The 20,122-nt window shown below is 50.1% G+C and overlaps 13 protein-coding genes across 13 annotated transcripts; 6 read left to right on the top strand and 7 right to left on the bottom strand.

Annotated features, from left to right (window-relative positions):
- Nucleotides 1-8: 8 nt before the first annotated feature.
- On the bottom strand, nucleotides 9-194 carry COCVIDRAFT_93876 (hypothetical protein; the record flags this gene model as incomplete). Its single annotated transcript, XM_014703255.1, has 1 exon — nucleotides 9-194. The coding sequence occupies one exon, from the start codon at nucleotides 192-194 to the stop codon at nucleotides 9-11; it is 186 nt and encodes a 61-aa protein (XP_014558741.1).
- A 456-nt stretch (nucleotides 195-650) lies between these two features.
- On the bottom strand, nucleotides 651-875 carry COCVIDRAFT_93725 (hypothetical protein; the record flags this gene model as incomplete). Its single annotated transcript, XM_014703254.1, has 1 exon — nucleotides 651-875. The coding sequence occupies one exon, from the start codon at nucleotides 873-875 to the stop codon at nucleotides 651-653; it is 225 nt and encodes a 74-aa protein (XP_014558740.1).
- A 455-nt stretch (nucleotides 876-1,330) lies between these two features.
- Nucleotides 1,331-3,881, top strand: COCVIDRAFT_93700 (hypothetical protein; the record flags this gene model as incomplete). The annotated part of the gene is made up of 5 exons (XM_014703253.1): nucleotides 1,331-1,453; nucleotides 1,516-2,285; nucleotides 2,336-2,630; nucleotides 2,678-2,881; nucleotides 2,934-3,881. The coding sequence occupies 5 exons, from the start codon at nucleotides 1,331-1,333 to the stop codon at nucleotides 3,879-3,881; spliced, it is 2,340 nt and encodes a 779-aa protein (XP_014558739.1).
- A 164-nt stretch (nucleotides 3,882-4,045) lies between these two features.
- On the bottom strand, nucleotides 4,046-4,607 carry COCVIDRAFT_24932 (hypothetical protein; the record flags this gene model as incomplete). The annotated part of the gene is made up of 3 exons (XM_014703174.1): nucleotides 4,046-4,174; nucleotides 4,255-4,454; nucleotides 4,556-4,607. 3 exons carry the CDS (start codon nucleotides 4,605-4,607, stop codon nucleotides 4,046-4,048), a joined length of 381 nt encoding a protein of 126 aa, XP_014558660.1.
- Nucleotides 4,608-5,043: 436 nt separating this feature from the next.
- COCVIDRAFT_93832 (hypothetical protein) lies at nucleotides 5,044-6,191 on the top strand (the record flags this gene model as incomplete). Its single annotated transcript, XM_014703252.1, has 2 exons — nucleotides 5,044-5,545; nucleotides 5,629-6,191. The coding sequence occupies 2 exons, from the start codon at nucleotides 5,044-5,046 to the stop codon at nucleotides 6,189-6,191; spliced, it is 1,065 nt and encodes a 354-aa protein (XP_014558738.1).
- Nucleotides 6,192-6,198: 7 nt separating this feature from the next.
- COCVIDRAFT_93817 (hypothetical protein) lies at nucleotides 6,199-6,360 on the bottom strand (the record flags this gene model as incomplete). The annotated part of the gene is made up of 1 exon (XM_014703251.1): nucleotides 6,199-6,360. One exon carries the CDS (start codon nucleotides 6,358-6,360, stop codon nucleotides 6,199-6,201), a length of 162 nt encoding a protein of 53 aa, XP_014558737.1.
- A 341-nt stretch (nucleotides 6,361-6,701) lies between these two features.
- COCVIDRAFT_93673 (hypothetical protein) lies at nucleotides 6,702-7,514 on the bottom strand (the record flags this gene model as incomplete). Its single annotated transcript, XM_014703250.1, has 1 exon — nucleotides 6,702-7,514. The coding sequence occupies one exon, from the start codon at nucleotides 7,512-7,514 to the stop codon at nucleotides 6,702-6,704; it is 813 nt and encodes a 270-aa protein (XP_014558736.1).
- A 639-nt stretch (nucleotides 7,515-8,153) lies between these two features.
- COCVIDRAFT_93866 (hypothetical protein) lies at nucleotides 8,154-9,350 on the top strand (the record flags this gene model as incomplete). Its single annotated transcript, XM_014703249.1, has 1 exon — nucleotides 8,154-9,350. The coding sequence occupies one exon, from the start codon at nucleotides 8,154-8,156 to the stop codon at nucleotides 9,348-9,350; it is 1,197 nt and encodes a 398-aa protein (XP_014558735.1).
- A 329-nt stretch (nucleotides 9,351-9,679) lies between these two features.
- COCVIDRAFT_36035 (hypothetical protein) lies at nucleotides 9,680-10,571 on the bottom strand (the record flags this gene model as incomplete). The annotated part of the gene is made up of 2 exons (XM_014703248.1): nucleotides 9,680-10,201; nucleotides 10,275-10,571. 2 exons carry the CDS (start codon nucleotides 10,569-10,571, stop codon nucleotides 9,680-9,682), a joined length of 819 nt encoding a protein of 272 aa, XP_014558734.1.
- A 439-nt stretch (nucleotides 10,572-11,010) lies between these two features.
- On the top strand, nucleotides 11,011-13,020 carry COCVIDRAFT_14304 (hypothetical protein; the record flags this gene model as incomplete). The annotated part of the gene is made up of 3 exons (XM_014703144.1): nucleotides 11,011-11,155; nucleotides 11,205-12,037; nucleotides 12,085-13,020. 3 exons carry the CDS (start codon nucleotides 11,011-11,013, stop codon nucleotides 13,018-13,020), a joined length of 1,914 nt encoding a protein of 637 aa, XP_014558630.1.
- A 374-nt stretch (nucleotides 13,021-13,394) lies between these two features.
- COCVIDRAFT_14303 (hypothetical protein) lies at nucleotides 13,395-13,849 on the top strand (the record flags this gene model as incomplete). The annotated part of the gene is made up of 2 exons (XM_014703143.1): nucleotides 13,395-13,570; nucleotides 13,630-13,849. 2 exons carry the CDS (start codon nucleotides 13,395-13,397, stop codon nucleotides 13,847-13,849), a joined length of 396 nt encoding a protein of 131 aa, XP_014558629.1.
- Nucleotides 13,850-14,988: 1,139 nt separating this feature from the next.
- On the bottom strand, nucleotides 14,989-16,376 carry COCVIDRAFT_36033 (hypothetical protein; the record flags this gene model as incomplete). The annotated part of the gene is made up of 4 exons (XM_014703247.1): nucleotides 14,989-15,675; nucleotides 15,728-15,821; nucleotides 15,895-16,144; nucleotides 16,193-16,376. 4 exons carry the CDS (start codon nucleotides 16,374-16,376, stop codon nucleotides 14,989-14,991), a joined length of 1,215 nt encoding a protein of 404 aa, XP_014558733.1.
- Nucleotides 16,377-17,889: 1,513 nt separating this feature from the next.
- COCVIDRAFT_36032 (hypothetical protein) lies at nucleotides 17,890-19,134 on the top strand (the record flags this gene model as incomplete). The annotated part of the gene is made up of 5 exons (XM_014703246.1): nucleotides 17,890-18,002; nucleotides 18,045-18,124; nucleotides 18,172-18,477; nucleotides 18,527-18,641; nucleotides 18,702-19,134. 5 exons carry the CDS (start codon nucleotides 17,890-17,892, stop codon nucleotides 19,132-19,134), a joined length of 1,047 nt encoding a protein of 348 aa, XP_014558732.1.
- Nucleotides 19,135-20,122: the final 988 nt, after the last annotated feature.

The raw sequence follows: 20,122 nt of genomic DNA, 5'->3' as shown, positions 1-20,122 counted from the left end.
CAGATAACTTACGGGTCAACGCCTTGGGTCAGTGAAGGTCTTCGACAACTGTCATGATATGTTCTGGTACATCCTGGACAAGCGATAATCGGGTTGTAGCTTGTGGCTGTAGTCTTGTCGCATACTCGGCAAGTGGGTTTGAAGGAGGACTCGGGCTTTGACGGCGCTTTTGACAGACCGCGGGCTTTTTGCATCAAGGAGACATTGCGGCTTTGTTCTCTAGGCGCATAATAGCGAGGAGCTGCTTGTAAAGAGTGCAAACTTTGTGACTGTCTGGAAAGATGCTCACGGTTACTTTGCGCACCTGTGGAGGAGGCAGACAGTCCATGCAAGCTATGAGGACGACTTAGTCGAGCCTTGATACAACAATCTGATGCACAATACCTATCCTTGGGCGCACTGAGGCTTGTCAAGCTTGAGGAATCTCGTCTCACCTGTGGCTCGTCGCAGGCTGTGCGCTTACGCTTGAGCGGGGGTGGTGATATTTCACTTAGCCGAGAAGTTTGCCTTCGACTTGGGATAGCACTGGGGGTTGACAGAGGATCCCGAGCACCCACGCTGGGTCGGTCATGTTGGGATAAGTTGCTGTCCGTGCTAATATATGATAGTCGTCGTTCGTCGTTGGCGTATCTCATCTGAAGCGTTGAAAACTATGAAAGAATGAACCTAGCACAGTGCATGCGGGTTAGCTTTCTATCACCAGGCAAGAAGGGTGTGGAACACGGGGGAGTGGAGAATGCGTCAGGTCTTTTCAGTTTTATGTAAAGCAGCACTTCGCCCCATTGGAGGCTCCTCCTTCGGTTGCACTGCAGGCAAGCAGCCACAAGGCAAACCGTCACAATGGTTCGGCGATCTAACCTTTTACCAGTGGTCATCACGCATGTGATATACGCGTCGGTTGGTAGTGGGGCTTAGCTTACCTGTGCTACAGCAATAGGGCTGAGTCTGATGAGGCGCGCCTTGGATCGAATGCAAAGTTGGGCACAACATGGGTGGAAGAAGGATAGAATAGAATGAAATGCAAGCGGAGTGACGTGAATGTGGCCAAGCAGACGCGACTCGGAATGTGGCAGTGGGCTAGCGCGAGGCGAGCAGAGAAGCAAAGGCAGCCAGGGACATCGCTGTCGTAAAGATGAATGGTTGCAGCGCGTCATCACGTGACGACTGGGCAGAACCCCCGCCCAATCCAATGGCGCGCGGGTGGGGCATGCGCGCATCCATCTGGCCTTTGGGCGCATGTGTTTGCCCGTGGTGTCACGGAGACAAACACTTACGCTCTTTGTTTTATTTGCAGCGCAAGGGGGGCCACGCCTAGCCGCACGCAGTAACCATGGACTTTCTCAAGTCTGCCGTTGCCTCTGCAATTTCAAAGGGCCCAGCGTTTGGCTACACATTTGGCGATCGTGTCGACTTGAACGACTCCATCTGGACGCTGCACAATGGCACAAAGCGAGTATGGCCCAGACATCTGCACACAAACACACACGCGAACGGCTGTTGACAACTGGGGGCTAGGACGACGGCTCCAAGTGCAGCATCTTTTCCTTTGACATCACGGCAAACAAGTCTCGCCTGCCTCTCGCCCGCAATGCGCTCCGAAAGTTACGAACCCTGCGCCACCCAGGGGTAGTCAAAGTTCTCGATACCGTCGAGACCGACACATACATATACATCGCCACAGAGCGACTCAGCCCACTCAGCTGGCATGTAAAGAGAAGGAGTCTGACTGAGGAAACTACCAAATGGGGACTGCACAACGTCGCAAAAACGCTCAAGTTCGTAAATGCCGACGCTGCATCCATACACGGCTGCGTCCGTCCAGCCTCCATCTTCTTCAGTGAAAGTGGCGAGTGGAAGCTGGGTGGCTTTGATGCGCTGAGCTCTGTGAAGGAGGATGATTCCATCATACCCACCTATGGCAGTCTCATCCCTGATGCAGCACGATACATGGCGCCAGAAGTTTCCAAAGGAGGGTGGGAAGTTGTCAAGCAAAACCCAACGCATGCTCTGGATGCATACAACTTTGGTATATTGATCTTCGAAGTCTTCACCGGCAACTACAACAGCAGCGACCAACTGGGGCAAATGAAGAGCATCCCTCCAAGCATGCACCAATCCTACAAGCGCCTTCTTAATCCCAACCCCAAAGCACGTATGAGCATAAGTCAATTCTTGGATCAGGGAAAGCGTGTTGGAGGATTTTTCCAAACACCGCTGATCCAGGTCACGGATGATATCGAGAATCTCGGTCTGAAAGCTGAGGACGAGCGAAATGAGTTGCTTGGGTTGGTGTTCCTGTGATAGCACTTTGGCTGAGGATGCTAATTCATACCAGGAAGCTGGACGCCGTCGCAGACGACTTCCCTGCTGATTTCTTCAAGATGAAGGTACTCCCCGAACTGCTCAAGTCAGTGGAATTTGGGGGCGGAGGTGCCAAAGTATTTGGTACAGTGATGCAGATAGGGCAGAAGCTGTCAGACGAAGAATATGAGGCCCAAATTACGCCGGTCGTGGTACGGTTGTTTGCCAACCCTGACCGAGGCATTCGTGTGTGCCTCCTGGACAACCTACCGCTGATGATTGATCATCTCCCACAAAAACTCGTCAGCGACAAGATTTTTCCCCAAATGGTGAGTTGCGTAAAGATCATCTTTGCGTTTCTTCTGACTTTCAAAAGGTTACTGGCTTCTCAGATGTCGCCCCTGTGGTTAGAGAACAGACAGTAAAGGCCGTTCTTACGGTAGTGCCTAAGCTTTCAGACCGAATCATCAATGGCGAGCTTCTCCGTTATTTGGCAAAGACTGCAAACGACGAACAACCCGGTATCCGGACGAACACTACGATTTGTCTAGGCAAGATTGCGCGAAACCTGGGCGCAAGTGTAGGTCTTCATGTGATGTGCTTGGAGTGATAGCATGCTAATGCCTGGTCAGAGTCGAGCTAAAGTTCTCTCCGCCGCCTTCTCACGTGCACTACGCGACCCGTTCCTACATGCACGAAATGCAGCCCTCCTGGCATTGGCTGCGACCGCGGATCTTTTTAGCGAGGAAGACTGTGCGAAGCAACTTCTCCCGATCATGTGTCCATCGCTCGTGGATAAAGAGAAACTTGTCCGCGACCAAGCTCAAAAATCCGTTGATGTGTATATTGTACGTATCCGCAAGTTTGCTGCCACCATGCCTGAAACTGTATTGCCATCGCCAGGACTTCCAACTGTTGGAGGATCTTCGCCGCGTATGGGGACCCCAGCCAACGACACTTCGTGGGCTGGCTGGGCCATCTCGAGTTTCACAAATAAGCTGGCAACAACAAGCGGACAGATGCAAGCTGGCTCAGGGACTAATGGAGCCTCTGATCAGAGGCCCTCTTCTGTTCCGGCTGTCACAACTCAACCACCAGTTCCGCTAGCAAGCAAACCTGGAATGACGCTTCACAGCGCCAAGAGTACCGCATCCATACCCACCATTGCGTCACCGGATCCAGCCACCGACTTCGATGATGAGGCAGAAGACTTCAACAATGATTGGGGCGGCTTTGTTGACGAAGACGACAAACCGAAGGAGGAAGATGATCCATGGGGCACACCAGCAGTATCAAAGCCAACATCTACAACAGCGTTTGATGACAAGGGCGAGCCTGACTTTGCGGGATGGTTAGCAGCACAATCGAATGCCAAGAAACCCATCAAGAACACCCTACCCAAAGGTCTCGCCAAATCTACTACACCAGCCGCCAAGACATCAAGACCTGTGATTGGAGGAAGGTCAAGCACAACAGGATCGGCAACGCGGAAGGTTGTTGTAGCACCAAAGAAAGAGGTCAAGAAGGAGGTGCCAAAGGCGAATGAGGAGGAAGAAGAAGGATGGGGTGATGCATGGTAGTCGTTTCGTGTCTTGTAGACGACGTCGATTGTTCAGCATAGCGAAGGCGTCTTGCAGGGTAGATTGCTTAATAATACATGTCTTATTCGATACTGATGTGTAGTTTTTAGGTCATGACGGTCTAATGGATACAGTATGTTACACTCATTACCACTCGTTTGGGTTCACTCTTTATCCTCCTTTTCACGCTTGCCGAATGTGTACGCCAAACCACAGCCTACGACATTGACCGCGCAAAGAGCCAATGATGCTCCTCTCACCACGCCCCGTACAGTAAACTTGTTTCTGATACCCTGGTTTTTTGTTAGCTTTGGGAGCATTGAATTGCCTGGGTGGCGAGTGAGCCCTCCACCCGTGGCACAATTGAAAATACCTGACTCCTCCGCATAGCAAGCAAAGCGTACAGCCCACTCCATGCGGCGGTGATACCAGCCGAGTCTGTCTTGTAGTTGCTCAGATTTAGATATGATGAGAACAGCAAGACTGGTGGGAACATCATAGGGAAAACTTGGAAGGGTCGAGCATGTTGGGCTGTGATGAGCGTAGCCAATAGCGTAGGTGGTACAGAATTTTCTATAAAGAGTCAGCCATTTTGATTCGTATATATCCCAATGCCGATGCGTAGAGTGAAGCACGTGAGTGTTGGAAACAGGAAAGAGGCATGACAAACGTACCTCCCCAATTGCGGAGGGATTGAAGCACAGACTGCTTGGGTGGTTGAGACATTGTAGATGCTGCCAACTTAACTGGGGAGCAGCAATGGAAAGATTGTGTGTATAGAGAGGCGTGTGATTCTTGAAGAAATGGTTGCGCAAAGAGACCAGGGTCGAGGAATTGGTGAAGTTCAATGACGTTAGGTCAGGAAGTGGGCCGTCAGCCCGTGCCAGCCTAGATTCGGTCAACTGGCCTCGTCGGGTCTCGCGAACTTCAATAACAGATAGCGGCTTTAACCCACGACTCGAACCACAACACCGCACCGCCGCTTCCGCACCACTCGTTTCCCGCACCCAGATACACACGCTGAATTCTAGTATCACATCAGCCAGACGTCTATTGCTGGCGCATAGGCTTTCCACTAACACCGCTGCCCACACGGCGGCTTAATCTCCCCCGTCCACAAAAGCACTCGCATACCCCACACAACAACAGCCCTCCGGCCAACATGTCAGGCAAAACCTCTGGCTCCGACGCCAAATCGCGGGAACACCATGACGGCAGCGCCGGTCGAGCCTTCACCGTAGAACAAAAAGCCGCTGTAATACGTATCAAGCAATGCGCGCCAACCGCTTACTACAAGATCCTTGGGCTTGAGGAAGTAAAAGCCACCTGTTCAGACTCGGACATTAAGAAGGCATACCGCAAGCTCTCATTACTTACGCATCCGGACAAGAATGGATACGACGGTGCAGACGAGGCCTTCAAGTTGGTCAGCAAAGCATTTCAGGTGCTGAGTGATCCGGATAAGAAGAAGAAGTACGACCAGTTTGGATTGGATCCCGACGCAAGGTTCGATCCGCGGGCTGCGGCGGGGGCGAGCGGTGGCGGAGGCCCGAGTCCGTTTGGAAATGGATTTGCAAGGAGAGGACCGGCCGGCTTTGAGGAGGAGATGACACCAGAGGAATTGTTTAGACAATTCTTCGGCGGCGCTTTCGGAGGGCCTTTCGGTATGTTCAGTACTCTCGGAGACGCTGTGCTTGGCAGTGGTATCACACTCCAAAAAGACGCCGTAAACTAACATGTAACGCAGGCGGCATGGACACCGGTCCAGGCTTCGTCTTCAACCTCGGCGGCGGCCCAGGAATCCGCGTCCACCAATTTGGCGGCGGCCACCCACGCAGACGCCCCGGCACCGCCGCGCCTCCCGGCTCCGAAGGCCAACAAAACCTCTCCTCCGCTTTTGCGAACCTCCTGCCCCTACTCTTCCTCTTCGTCCTTCCCCTCCTCTCCTCCTTCTTCTCCTCTTCTTCCTCCACATCCGCAGGCCCCAACCTCGTCTTCGAAACCCCTCGCACGCCCAACACACTCAAGCGCGTCTCCTCTCGCATAAAAATCGACTACTACGTCAACCCCAAGGACGTCCACGAATACACTCCTAAAAAATGGCGCAAGCTCGATGAGGTGGCCGAGCAGCAGTACGTCCATATCACAAACACAAGGTGTCAGTCGGAGAAATACAAGCAGAGGCAACTTATGGAGGAAGCCCAAGGCTGGTTCTCGGTCGATACGGAGGCTATGAATAAGGCGAGGAATATGGAGTTGAAGAATTGTAATAAGCTGAAGAAGCTGGGGATAGATGTTTACGGGGCGTGAAGGTACCTTATGATTGTATCCGTTTTTTCCTAGGCATACTATGGACTATGCTATTCTTTTCTGAAGCTGTTGGATTGAAGATTTTGATATGAGCGACTTTTTCTTTAATATCTTGGTTCGAATAGGGAGGGTTTGGGGCAAGAAAATACTTCTTCAGATGCACACGCATGGCGCATAGGGGTTGAGGGCAGGGGGCGTTTTGCTGATAAAGCGGTGCGGGTGGTTTCTTTCCTGACGCAGCGATTCATGTTCTTCTTCTCGTCACCAAAATGGAGGTCTGCTGCTCGGACTTGCGACCAGGATGTTTTCAATTCTCCATCTTCTCTTTTTTTTTTACTACCCAAGATTGTAAGAAGAAAAGAAAATAGAAATAAGTATCGTCTCATTGATATTGTACAAGTGGCTATAGTACAGTTATTTCGTTACCACATATCGAATTCCCTTCGTAAACAACAACCAACCAACCCCAAACCTACCACATTCAATATATATACCCTTGGATACATGTCCTTAGAAACCCCAAAACCTCATAACTCTCGTCTTAACCCCCTCCCAAGTATTCAACTTGGGCCTAACATCTAGATAAAAATTCAACGCCTTCCCCACCTTCCCCTCATCCCTCCCCGCATAAAAATCAATCACATACTCAATCTTCGTGCCGCAGCGATCAACAACCCAGTCATGGCGATCAAACGGGGGCTGGTACCCCATCAGACTCTTCCAGCGAGCCCTGGGCGTCAGACTAGTGCTGAGACCGGAGAAAGAAGCGAGTTTGGGGCCGCCGCAGGCTTCGGAGCCGCGGCCTGCTTCCCAACGCTTTATTTCGTGCCAGGCGCGCTCGTTGACGGCGTTGTGGATGGGGACTATGGTGCGCATGTCAGGAGCGGAGGGATCGTAGGCTTTGCGGCGCATGGCATCGAAGAACATTTGCTCAGAAGGGTAAATCCAATTTCCTGTCGTCTTGTCGGCGCCTGTGTCGCGCTCGTTGTTGGCGGGGGTTTGCGAGGGAGTGTCTGGGAGGGCGCGTGGGATGGTGCTGACTTCGCGGTCGGTGCCGAGTCGGATTTGGGAGAGGATGCCGGTGCTTGTTGGAGGCGGGGAGGATGTGGATTGATCGAGTGACGAGGAATCACAGGATTGCTGGACGGCCGATTGTGATTGTGGTCGTAGGGGTGTTGCTGGCGGGGCGGCGGGCGTGGGGATGGGTGTGTGGTGGGGATTTGGTGGCACATTGGCGTTTTGGGCGCGGGCCTGAGCAAGCCATGCCTCGCGAGTCTTGTGATCGACGGGACAGGCTGCTGCGGGATCGTCTTTGGAGGACATTGTGGTGGTGGTGGGCTATGTGGAATGGAAATCCAGCATGTTAGGCATGGTGACGGCAATAGTTGGAGAAATGTTACGCACGGACTCTGCGGAAGTCGATTCGCTGTGATTGGCTGGCCCTGTCGTTGGTTCCTGCGCAGCCATGTACAACTTTTCGGTCAGCGAAGATGAGCGCGATTGTATTTAGCGTTGTACGCCGCAGGGATTTCAGACAATAAGGGCATGCCTCTCCAACGAAAGGTAGGCTCAGCATATTTGGATACGATTGGTCAAAATATCTTGATATATTACAAAAAGACGGGTTACCTCCTATAGGTCACATGTCAGACTCTTGCGTCTATTATTCAGTATTAAACGCCAAGGTTGGATGGACTTTTCTGCCACGTCCGCCAGGATCAGCATTGGTTGGTAAACATGCTCTCATTACCCTTTATGTATGGACAGCTCAGTTATCGTGCAGCCCCAAAGCGGCATTCTTCCGACTCCCCCTTGGCGCCTCTTCGGTCCCCGCTTGCTAGGCCCTACCCTACTTAGACCCTGCATATAAATAACAACGTTACCACGTCCTCCGACTTTCTCAGCCTCGACTCCCCCCAATTCCCCCGTCTATTGGCACTGATTTGAATACATATTCTCAAAATGTCTGACATCCACCGTGCCAGCACGACTGCCCCCGTCAACATCGCAGTAATCAAGTACTGGGGAAAGCGTGACCCAAAGCTAAATCTCCCCACCAACTCTTCCCTTAGCGTGACCCTTGCGCAGTCCGACCTCCGCACCCACACCACGGCCTCTTGCTCCTCGAGCTACCCGAAAGAAGACACCCTTCTTCTCAATGGCCAGTCTCAAGATGTTTCTGGTGCCAGAACCCAAGCATGCTTCAGGGAACTGAGGGCGTTGAGGAAAGAACTCGAAGCGAAGGACTCTAGCCTGCCCAAATTGGCCGATCTCCCCCTCCGTATCGTTTCCGAGAACAACTTCCCCACCGCTGCTGGACTGGCCAGTTCAGCTGCTGGTTTTGCAGCACTTGTCCGTGCAATTGCAAACCTATACGAGCTTCCAGCTTCGCCCACAGAACTCTCCCGCATCGCTCGTCAAGGCTCGGGTTCGGCGTGCCGATCGCTCTTCGGCGGATATGTAGGCTGGGAGCAAGGTTCTGCCGTAGATGGCAGTGACAGCGTAGCTTTCCAGGTCGCACCTGCAAGCCACTGGCCAAACATGCGTGCCGTCGTTCTGGTCGTCAGTGCAGCAAAGAAGGGTGTATCGAGCACCACTGGTATGCAAACCACAGTCGCAACTTCGAGTCTCTTCCAGTCGAGAGCCAGCGAGACAGTACCCAGGCGCATGGGGGAAATGCAGGACGCTATCCAGAACAAGGACTTCGAGGCATTCGGCAAGGTCACCATGATGGACAGCAACTCTTTCCACGCTACCTGCCTCGACACATTCCCACCCATCTTCTACCTCAATGACGTTTCCCGCGCTGCTATCAAGATTGTTGAGAGCATCAACGCAGCGGCAGGCAAGATCATTGCGGCATACACTTTTGACGCGGGTCCAAACGCTGTTGTGTACTACCTTGAGGAGAACGAGAAGGAGGTAGCGGGTCTCTTCAAGACTATTCTCAACGAGAAGGATGGATGGCAGGGCCAGAGGGGACAGGCTGTCCAAGCCAACGCAGAAGCTCTTGAGAAGGTCAAGTCCGAGGCAGGACCTGCTATTGCATTGCTAGAGGAAGGTGTCAGCCGGGTTATCTTGACCGGTGTTGGTGAGGGGCCAGTCAAGACTGAGGAGAGTCTGATTGACGAGAAGGGCGAGCCTGTCAAAAGCGGTTAGAGTTTTGACGCCTGGTAAAGAGGCCTGAGAATACAGAGCATAGTATGATCTTGAGCACCATGTCATCCACCCCAGCTAATACTGAGCTTGTTCCTGTTGTGAGACTATAGATAAAAAGAAGACGTGAAATCGGTAAGAGCATCGCATGAATTAGGTGGGTTAAACTGTATGACTCATGAATACGCAACCCTCTCCAGGCAAGGATATCTGCAAACAATGCGTTACGCCATGGTATCAGAATCCCCTCCCCGAGTATACCATTCAACGCCTTGAAAACAAGAGTCAAAGAAAAAAGAAAGACCATTTACACAGATGCTCGTTGTTGTCATCTAGTCCAAGACGACAGCAAGGATAATGATGACCAAGACAATGGCCAGGATAAGCAACAAAATGCACGCCTTGCTCCTAGCACTCTTCTGGTAGTTGCTAGCCTGCTTAAGGTTTATATGCGCGCCTCGCGACGCATCGTGCGTCGTCTCAACATTCTCCTCGATGATATCGAGCTGGGCCCCTTGCTCATGCACCATGTGAGCGACATCACGAAACAGCTCGTTGAGCTCGCCGACCGACTGCTCGATATTGCGGATCTCGGACTCGCGCTCGATGATGAGGGATTCCTGGAAGTCGACCTCGTCCTGGTTCGCGAGGCGTAGCTGCTCCTGCTCCTGCAGCTGGTGCTGGCCGTAGTCTCCCCGCTCTTCGCTTGGCGAGGTTGCGTCTTGCAGGGCGGTGCGAGCGGCTTGTGCGGACTGCTTTTCCTTTTCCAGCGCCTGCTTCTGTAGTTGTTGAAATTCGGTGAGGGAGGCTTTGAATTCGCGCTGTAGCTTTGACTGGGTGAATTTCTGCGAGGGCTGTTTATTTATCGGTTAGCTAAAACGGTGCTTGTGTTTTTGCATGAGGGGGGAGGCCCCGGTATCTACGTACCCCGACATCTGGCCATGTGGTGATCTTCTTGAGGCTCTCGCCGAGCTCTTTGAACTTGTCTGATGTCTCCTCGACGGTTGTCTTGACGCGCTCGCGCACACGGGCGGTCTCGTGCTTGGTTCCTAGCTTGGCCGTCTCTTGCGACAGGCGGGCGACATTGCGGGTGAGGGCAAAAAGATCGTCGGAGAGCTTGTCGGCAAAGTCGCGGAACTCGGGGTCATCAGCGTAGGCTGCGTCGTCTTCACGGCGCCATGTTGTAGGCTGTGATTCGAGGGCACTGGAGCGCTGGAATGACATGATGGTGTTGAACAAAGGGAGCACACGATGGCTCGGTTAAACAGTGATGTAAGAGGTGTCTAGAGCCCAGCGACTGTCAAAGTTACTGCGGTCGAGTGATATGGGGATGCAATTGTCGGTGCCTGGGGGGTTGGATTGGTCTGCTCTGCTCGCTCGGACGGTTCCTGCGACGATGACGACGAGCCGCGGCCAAGGGCGCACATGGCACGGGCGGGTCCGCTGTTATGTAAGCAAACATGCAGCAACTTGTAGCTCCGCCGACCCATGTTTGTTTGACGGAAACTTGGGCGTCTTTGTATCGCTGCAACGCCCTGCGCGCAACCACTTTTGCTGCCCCCCTCCACGTTTTCCACTGGCACGACGCCGTTTCTTTATTTCTTGCTATGCTATAGCTGTTTCCTCACTCATACATTCTCTCCAGCCGCGACTCACCGCAGCCATGGCGCTCGCACAGCTGGGCACTCAAGTGCGCCCGTACAGAGACTACCTGACACCAGCTCTCCACCGCAGATTCAATAGGGCGAGCAAATACACCTTGTTGCTCTGCTACGCGATCGCGTGTTGGATGGGCGAATGGGCTAACCGTATGATAAACACAACGAAGTATAAGCCCAGATACTAATTCGCATACAGCTCTGTGGTCATTTTTCCCACTAGGACTCACAGGCATCCGAACGCTCCTGCTATTCCTCTCCGCGCTTTCCGTCTACGTTCTTCGCGTTTCCCAATGGCACGTCGGCCCCCGCCAGACGCCTACCCAGGCCCAGACCTTCACAAAGTACTTCTTCCGCCTGTCCACTATCGTTACTCTGATCGCCTATGCCTTTTCCGCTATGATGTTTGTCGAAACATATATCTGGTCAAGGGGCCCCAAGGACAGGCTCGCGTTCATCGAGGCTGGGCGCATGCACGAGCGGTTCAGGCTGAACGAGAGACCGCTCTATCTGCGCTACTCTTTCTACCTCCTCGCAGCTGCGCAGTCCGGTGTTCACCTGTGGAGGGACTACGACAGGATTGATGTGCCGGCAATGAAGCCCAAGAAGGATCGTGGCGACGCTGTACCAGCACGACGAGCACCCAAGCCTAGACATGTCCTCATCAAGGAATTCAAAGGCATGGCAACCAAGTCAACCTCGCTGGCTGCGATCATCGCTTTTGTTGGATTTCTTTTCTACTTCTCAATCACGCGCAACCTGGTCTGGAGTTATTACTACAGCCTCGGTCGCTATCTTTGGAGCCTTTCCAAGACCTCCACTCCCACCGGCCTGGCTCCTTTCTTGCCCCTGTGTCTCATGTTCATTACCGAGGGAACGCTTCTGGTCCTACTGTGGGAGTTTGTCAACAAGACTTTTGACGTATACATTGCCCAGGAGCCGCTGAAGAATGACAATCCCATTACGAACGACTCAAAAGACCCGAATGGCTCACTACTGAACGGGCTCAAGTCAAAGAAGGACACTGTCAAGGTATGGAGAGGCGACGCATGTTCATGATCATGACTGACTGAATCTAGGCCATCGCTTTCTGGGAGCTTGCTCTCATTACAGACGCTTTCCCCGACCGCCGTAAGACGTTATACAGTGAGATGAATCGCAAAAAGGCGCCCACCCACGAGCAAGTTACAGACTTGTGTCTTGGAGAATTGAAGTTCCTCACCGAACGCTTAAACGTTGGTCTTGATCCTGCTTATAACCCGGTCGTTGGAGACGGCAAGGAGCAGTCGGCGGCACCTGTCAACCTGGTACCACGGATCTCGCAGCCGCTCAAGGACGATAAAGCGATTGCAGCACCGCCACCAAAGCCAAATTCCAGATTGGAGCATTTCGAATCAGCAACAGCGGATCTCGCAAAATCTCACAGCGCTCCTGGTAACGCCCAAAAAGCGTACAGCCGCGAAGCTATCAACAAGGGGCTGAGCAAGGCGCAAGAAGGTGCCAAAGAGGCAGAGTCGCTCTTCGCAACGTATTATAACAAGTTTGTGTCGTCCTCGGTTGGTGCCCTTTTCAGACAATCCGTTCAACGTACAGCAAGCATTGTCGTTCTTGGGGCGCCATACTCTCGTATTTCGTTGATTTGCAACGCCGTTACTTCCCTTGCGAATCTGGCCGTGTCCTCTCTCAGCGAAGATTCTCTCGGCCGTTTCCACGAAGGTATTCCGGCCGTGGTACGCGTGCTTACCACAGCACTTAACAAGATCGACGAATACATGGAGACAGTTCCGATACACCCAAGCGATATCGAAACACTTGCCAAACCAGAATCAGAGAGGAGAAAGGTACCTGAGGTTGATGAGGTCAGGGAATGTCTTCGGGAAGGATTGGAGCGGATCCTCGGTAGTTTCAACGAGTATCTGAGTAGTATGGGACTTAGTAGACTGGAGATTATGGAGGCGAAAAAGGCAGCCAGTGCCAAGAAAGCACCTGAGATGATTCAGGCTGTGGGAAGATGATAATGGCCCCTGTTTCAGTATTTTTGTGTCGTGTACCGATATGTAGATTTTTGATATACCCACGTTGATCAACGAAAAGTAAAAAAAAAAGTTACAAAAGTATTACACAGACATGTGGAGCAAGCCAAGATTGAATTGATAGAGTCGGCAGAATGGTATGTTTATGCCAAACGTTGAATACGAGAGAGAAGTCCCAATATGTACCCTGCTAAACGGAGAAGACGTCTGCTGCTGTATATAAGGCTAGCCTTACAGGTGCCTTTTGTGTGACATGCGCTAGCAAGGTGAATGGCATTCTTCAGCTAACCTTCGCTAATACGTCGGTAAACCAAAGATCGCCTTACTATTGACCTACTGGGTAGAACACATTAGGTATGTATTTGCTTCACCATCCTTTCACATGGGACACCCGCGATAAACCGACATGGTGGGAATGCTATGGTGGTGATACACTTCTTGGCATGGATTTGCAATGGAGCCGGTCACCAAGCGTCACGTCTTCCATCGGCACTTGGCCTGTTTGTGCTCCCCCGAAAGACTTTGGCAGAATGTGAGTTATGTTGAAGGTGGAGACGATTCGAATAAGCGACGCTTTGTCACTCTTTACAGGGCGAACGGGGCTCTGGGTGCTATTCATCCACTTGGGCTGATCTTGGATCAAGAGGAGAGTACGGATATGCACCACACGTTTATTCATGATACTGATATTACTATGAATAGTCGGCAGATGTGGCTCGCTCTTAAGATGATTCTTGATGGCTTTGTTCGTATGATAGACCAAAGTAAAGTTCTGGCTGTTAAAGAGGATAGTTGCGATGAAGAACAATAGTGCACAGAACCGTTGATCATATTTCCATACACTCTCGAGGCTTTTAGGCATCGGTTAGACACTGTCCACGCCAAAACTCTATATCAGCCGCAGAACACTAGACAGGGTCTACTCAACATTATGATCGGCGTTAATGCTAAGAGCCTACCCTTGAATAGCTTCGTGCACAGGTTCCTCAACCAATACTCAAAGCCCACCTTTACCTACTGCGTGTATCGCGTCAGGACTAAGCATAACCTAACACCAACATTTTGCTCCAGCATCAGGACAAATGGAAGCTGGAAAGATCTGCCCACTGCTTCTCTTCTCAAATACAGCACCCACCTATTGAGCGGCCCGCCGCACGCCATGGAGTGAGGATATACGCGTCTCATCATCTGCACGGAAGTTCTATGACGTTTTATCTTACCTGGCTAGTCTCTATCTTATAGAAACCAATCCACGTGACAAAATTCTATTATGGCAGAAAACGCGTCCTTCCATTCACCCTGAGCTTAAACGCGTTCGCTTGAACAAGCGATGGAGGACTGGTTAGCGAGGACGTACGCAGGGCGGAAGATGGCGGTGCGAGTGATATAGAATCAAAGAGTACAGAGCTCTATCAGTTGGGATTCAATCACTTCATTGAATTGCATGATTTACAGTAAAGTATGCGCTGGAGAAAAGTGTTGAGATGGTTCAAAAGGGAAAATAGCGGGTTGACTGGGATGGCGTTGTGGAAGGTTAGGTGTTATCGAGAAATGGGGCGGAGGTGGTTACGGAGCCGTATTGGTCGGGCTATCAGCTGCCGGGGAGTTGTTGAGGTGCTGAGTAAGTAAGTATACTGTCAGTGGTTTCATCTTAATGAATCTGTTTTTAGAAACCAAGGAACCGAAAATGGAAAGTGTGGCTACGCGTAGTAGCAAGATCTGATGTGCCTTTGTCACAACCTTATCTCTGGAAATCTGCCTCTTACCTGTGAAGACTAGCTCTTGTGCTCAACATTGGTTATTTGATATCACAGTGTATCACATATCAGGTATTCTGGGCTAATGATGTATATTCGGTAATAGCTAATAGTGCTGGTCTCCCATTTGATAGCTTCTAGTGTTTAAGAGAGGAAGTACAATTGCGACGACATTAGCTAACGCTGACTCAGATCAGCTCTCGCATTTAACAAAAGAAAGTCTCTGTTCTGCAGGAGGCCCTGCTGTAAACTGATCTTTGATACCGTCCCAATACTGTTCTGCTACGAATCCGTCGGGAAGACGAAGATCAAACTCATTCACCACTCTTGCGATGACACTCCGTAGTTCCATATTAGCCAGTGTTTTACCAACGCAGTTGTATGGTCCTGTGCTGAATGGAATAAACGCATTCTTATTGAGCACCAATTCGGGTTGCGATGTCCATCGTTCAGGCACAAATTCATCCGGTTTTACAAAGTTTCTTGAATCGCGGAAGGTAGCGAAAGGCGGCATTTGGACAATTGTGTTTCCAGGAATAAAATGAGAATTGATGTGTAATCCAGATGGTGGGGTGACACGCTGAGGTGCAAAGAAGATCGATGGCCATAAACGCATTGACTCTTGTATTACTGCGTCTAGCGTTGGAAGTGGCCGATTGCAGTTGAAAGATACGCAGTCACGAAACTCCTTCCGTATCGCATCCACGTATTTGGGGTTCGTAGCTAGTTGCATCAATGTAAACGTCAACGCCGAAGAGGTAGTTTCGCTGCCGGCACTGATGATGAGTCGAGATTCGCCGTATAGTAGTTCTAGTCCAGCTGTATTTTCAGGGGTGTTCTTGATAAGATGTCCTACAAAATCGGCCTTTCCGTCTTTCCGCTGTTATTTCTTAGTATTGGCATAGATGTAGAGGACTTGGTGGGATGATTACGGCTATGCGCTGTTTCATCTGTGACACGCTCCAGTCTTGCCATTCTTTCATCGGCCCGGCAATCGAAGTGACCACACCCAGTGTGTTCATGAGCCTAAATGGAAAGTTCAGTCCAGGATGCAATACATGATTTTGATAGTTGTTGGAGTTCATAGTGAGATACATACCATGGCATATGGTACATGAGGCCCATAACAGACAGGCTGCTATTGAAAGTGTTGAGAATGCTTGCCGCTACTTCACTTTGTTTGCCTTCCACAAATCCCATTGAGTCGCCAAACGCAAGTTTTGACATAACGTCATAACTATAGTAGCTGCAATAGCGTAGCAATTCAATCGGTTCACCATTCTGTTTATGTAGTTGAGCAAGCAGCTTTTCTGTAAACTCCTCAACGAGCGGAGAAAAGGTAGCAAGCGCTAAAATTGTCAGCGAAGAGCATCATCTATGCTGAGTACAGAACTTACACTCTTTCATGCCATTATCCCAAACCCTGCGCCGCTGGCGGTGGAAAACTTTGTCTCGGTTCAGATGAAGAGACTTTTCCATAACATTGTAGAAAGGTCCCTTGGTTGTTGAGGAAGAAAAACCGAGAAGTGGTTGTATGGCGCTTGGGTCGTAAATTGAGATTTCTCGAGGGCCTATTACCATCGCTGATCAGCCGCTAGTCTAACAGACAAATCGTCGGAATGAATAATCAAAGACAACCGTATTGCCAACACTATCAGAAACATATCGCATACCTGTTCTCACATAATCACCATATTGCTTTTGGAGATGCTGTTGTACGCGATGCCAGTGCCATCTTGAATCCCAAGCCTGTTTAATAGTCCACAATTTGGACAATTTTGCACCGAATGGTCCCGGGAAATGTCTGAGCGGATGCCAGAATGCGCGGTATAACAAGATCCATAAAGAGAGAGAGTGCCCCAAAAGGCTATATATAAAACAACAGTTGGGCCGATACCCTGAGAGAAAGTGAGTAGTAAGAAGAAGAGACTCGAAAAAACAACTCCTGGGAGAACAAGGTGATCGACCTCCGCGCGCCTCAAAACCAATTCGTGAAAACCAATTGATAAGAGAGGACAAAGCGCAGTCAAAGCCCTCGAAGAGATTTCCATCTTGAGATCGTGTGCTGAAATGACCTCGTCGATGTGGGGAGAAATAAATATTTGTGTTATGCTAGGTAATATGGGCTATTAAGTAGTGATAGTCATTTTTCGAGCCCAAGTTGACCAGGGTCGAATCGCCGCCCCTGGAACCATGTACTCCGCATTCTCCTCACGGATAGCCAAAAGTTCCTATCGAACCATGGGGTATTCAGCTAGCATGGCTCGCAACCGCTTGCCCCTTTGCACGGCCCCTTCACTCATCTTCAGGCACGCCGTTCTGGGTTCCTCGGTCCTTGATGCCGCGCGCCTTGCTCTCATGTACCTATACGCTACGTAGACTGCAACTGCTAAGACCAGTCTCACGAATCCGAAGATAGAAATGACCGGCATAACTAGAGAAGGTTCTGACATCGCGGCTTTCATGCCTATTGGTAGCGGGTGGCGGCTAGTTAAGCATCCGTCCATTTGGCGGTACTTCGGAGACTTATTCGGCACATCAGGAATCCTACGCTAGGACAATTGCATGACTTCCGTGTAAGGGATGCGAGGCTCTTCCTGTCATCAATACTACATCCGCACGTAGCATGTAATTGGTGTTCGACCTATAAAGAAAATTCCATATAGGATCTTCTCCAGACCTTACAGATTTTCGTGTCCGCATTGGTTTGCAGAGCCCTCAAAGATTGAAAATCGCTAACCGAGTAAACTAAAAACACCTCAGCTGTCTGGTTCAGGAGGTCATGCATGTTGCATGGTACAAAGCACCCATGCAAACACGAGCTAAACTGCTGCAGCACCTTACACTCTGTGACTTGTCGGATATTTGTAAGTGGGGCTACACCCATGCATAACCCGAATCGAGGCCTCCTACGCCCAAGAGAAAACAGTGGAGATACCAGCATTCATATTTTGATAAGTAGATCGCACATTAGATACATACTTACTTAATCTGACCTGACTTTATTCCATCCAAGTACATGCGAACCGGAACGGGTCGCTGCTGACCCGAAACCCTCTGGACTTTTCGAAATCCCTTTGGACGCTTTTCACTGATGCAGGGCATATTGCCTCCGCCTGAAGGCGTGATACCAGACTTTAGTGGCGGAAGATCGGCTCTTCAGCAACAGATATTGGTTTCATATAGCGCACTCACAGCAGCTTCCGCGTTATTTCTAGGCCTTCGATTATAAACACGCACCGTCATTAGTCGGAATCCAAGTTTCGATGATTTGTTCCTTATCTGCAGTTGGCTGGGATGCATTGCCTGGCTCGGTGTATGTATCTTCGGTATGATCTCCCCTTTTGTGCACAGTGAATGAAAACTGACAGGATAGCATTTCGATTTGGATTCGGCCACCACGGCTGGAATGTCACGCTCGATAAGATGATGGGATATCAGCAAATGTTGGTTGGAATATGCATTATCTACGCCTGGACACCAGCACTCACAAAGTTCTCTTTGCTCTTCCTGTATTATCGGATAGGCACTCAGGCTTGGATGCGAATCGCAATTTATGCGCTTGCACTCTTGACGTTTGGCTACACTCTTTCCATTACTATTGTTGTCGTTGGACCTTGCAATCCCCAAATCAATACGGCAGGGAAGTGTTTGAAAGACCTCAATCTTTTTATGGCCATCAGTAAGTCATCATTCTGCACACTAAACCAAATTGTTCTAATTGGTTGCAGTCAATATTCTCACGGATTTCTTCATCATCCTATTACCGCTTCCAATGTTACACTGTCTTCAGCTACGCCTGAAGCAAAAAGTTCTTCTAAGCCTAGTGTTCACGCTCGGATCGGGGTAAATTTGCAAACATAACCTATTCCGCTACAATATTGACTGATCAAGTGGGAAATCTAGGGTCATCATCGCCTCCATCGTTAGGATTATTTATGTGTACAATTACATCAGCAATCCGGATTTTACATTTTACCAAGCCTCGGCCTGTATTTTCTCTGTGGTCGAATTGAATGTAGGGGTGATTTGTGCGTCAATGGCCACATTGAAGCCTTTCCTTGTTCGACACATGTCCTGCATGTTGTCTTTGTCCGGAAGCAGCGAAAAATCAAAATCTAAGAGTGGAGTTTTGAGTTGGCTGAGATTGTCTCGGGGTCAAAACAAGAGTTACGCATTGGGAAGTCTGGATAATCATGAGGCGAAACCGTCTCAAAACAAAGACGACTCCAGTATCCAAGTTTCGACTCAATTCTTTGTAACTTCGACAGAACACCCATTGAAGGACAGTGATAGCACTGAGAGAATCATCGTACCCGATATAAGCAAGGACGTATGATGGAGGTAACACGATTTACCGTGCTCTACCGCCATGCGCCCACGGCGCCACCAAAACAACCTCAAAAATAGAGTTATGGAATCGCACTAAAAGGCGATCATTGTAGGATATCTTAGCAGTAGAATTATTAGACTCAGACTCCCCTAGTCCTGCTTCAAGGGCTTGAATCAATTGCCAATTCGTTCCATCCAGTGCGTTGAAGTAGATTGTTCCACCCATCTAGGTCAGACTGACATTAGAAGTGGGCGTGACGCAATCATATAGTTCACCTTGTCGACTAAGCTATGGGTGCAGAAAAGTGATTGGAATACTGGCTGAACAGGCTTTAAATCAGGAATAGCGCATTTGCAGAGTGATGATTGAAAATGAGATAAACACTATCTTGAGTCCAAGCGGAACCTGCAGCGAACTGCTTTGGTTGAATGAATTCGTTGCAACATGCTAGCCACTTTTATACACACAATGATAGCCTCACCACCAACTCTGTCGTCGCCGTTTCGCGTAGATCATTGCTACTTCTGTTGCCGCATACATATAACATTAGGCTATCGTACTTATACCATGCACCTTATCCCTTCTAAATATCGTTTCTATAGGCACGTGAATCTGTCGCTCTACGAAATCTGAGCTGAATATGCTCGTGTCGTTAAATGTTTCTGAACTATGTTTGACACTTCGTCCACGGATTTGATCGCTTTCAACTTTTCGATGCAGGTATATTGCCTCTTTGCGTACATTATATCGCGCACGTAGCTGTGACTCGCACACTTGTCTTAGGTTTAATGCGCCACTAAACATCGTGATGAACCGCTTGGGCCATTGCGTATTCTTGCAAGAGCATTGAACTAGTTATTCATTGAAGAACTGTTTGGGGCCCGTTTAATGGACAGGTGAGAATGTAGAAATTCGGCCGAACAACTGACTGCCCCTCAAGAGTGGGGTGCGTAGAAGATCAAAGCACGTGGCAGCATTACTTGGATAGCAAAAA

Source organism: Bipolaris victoriae (genome assembly GCF_000527765.1).
Source record: "Bipolaris victoriae FI3 unplaced genomic scaffold scaffold_24, whole genome shotgun sequence".
NCBI lineage: Eukaryota > Fungi > Ascomycota > Dothideomycetes > Pleosporales > Pleosporaceae > Bipolaris > Bipolaris victoriae.
The sequence above is the reverse complement of the archived record's forward strand: the minus strand, read 5'-3'. Positions and strand labels throughout refer to the sequence as shown.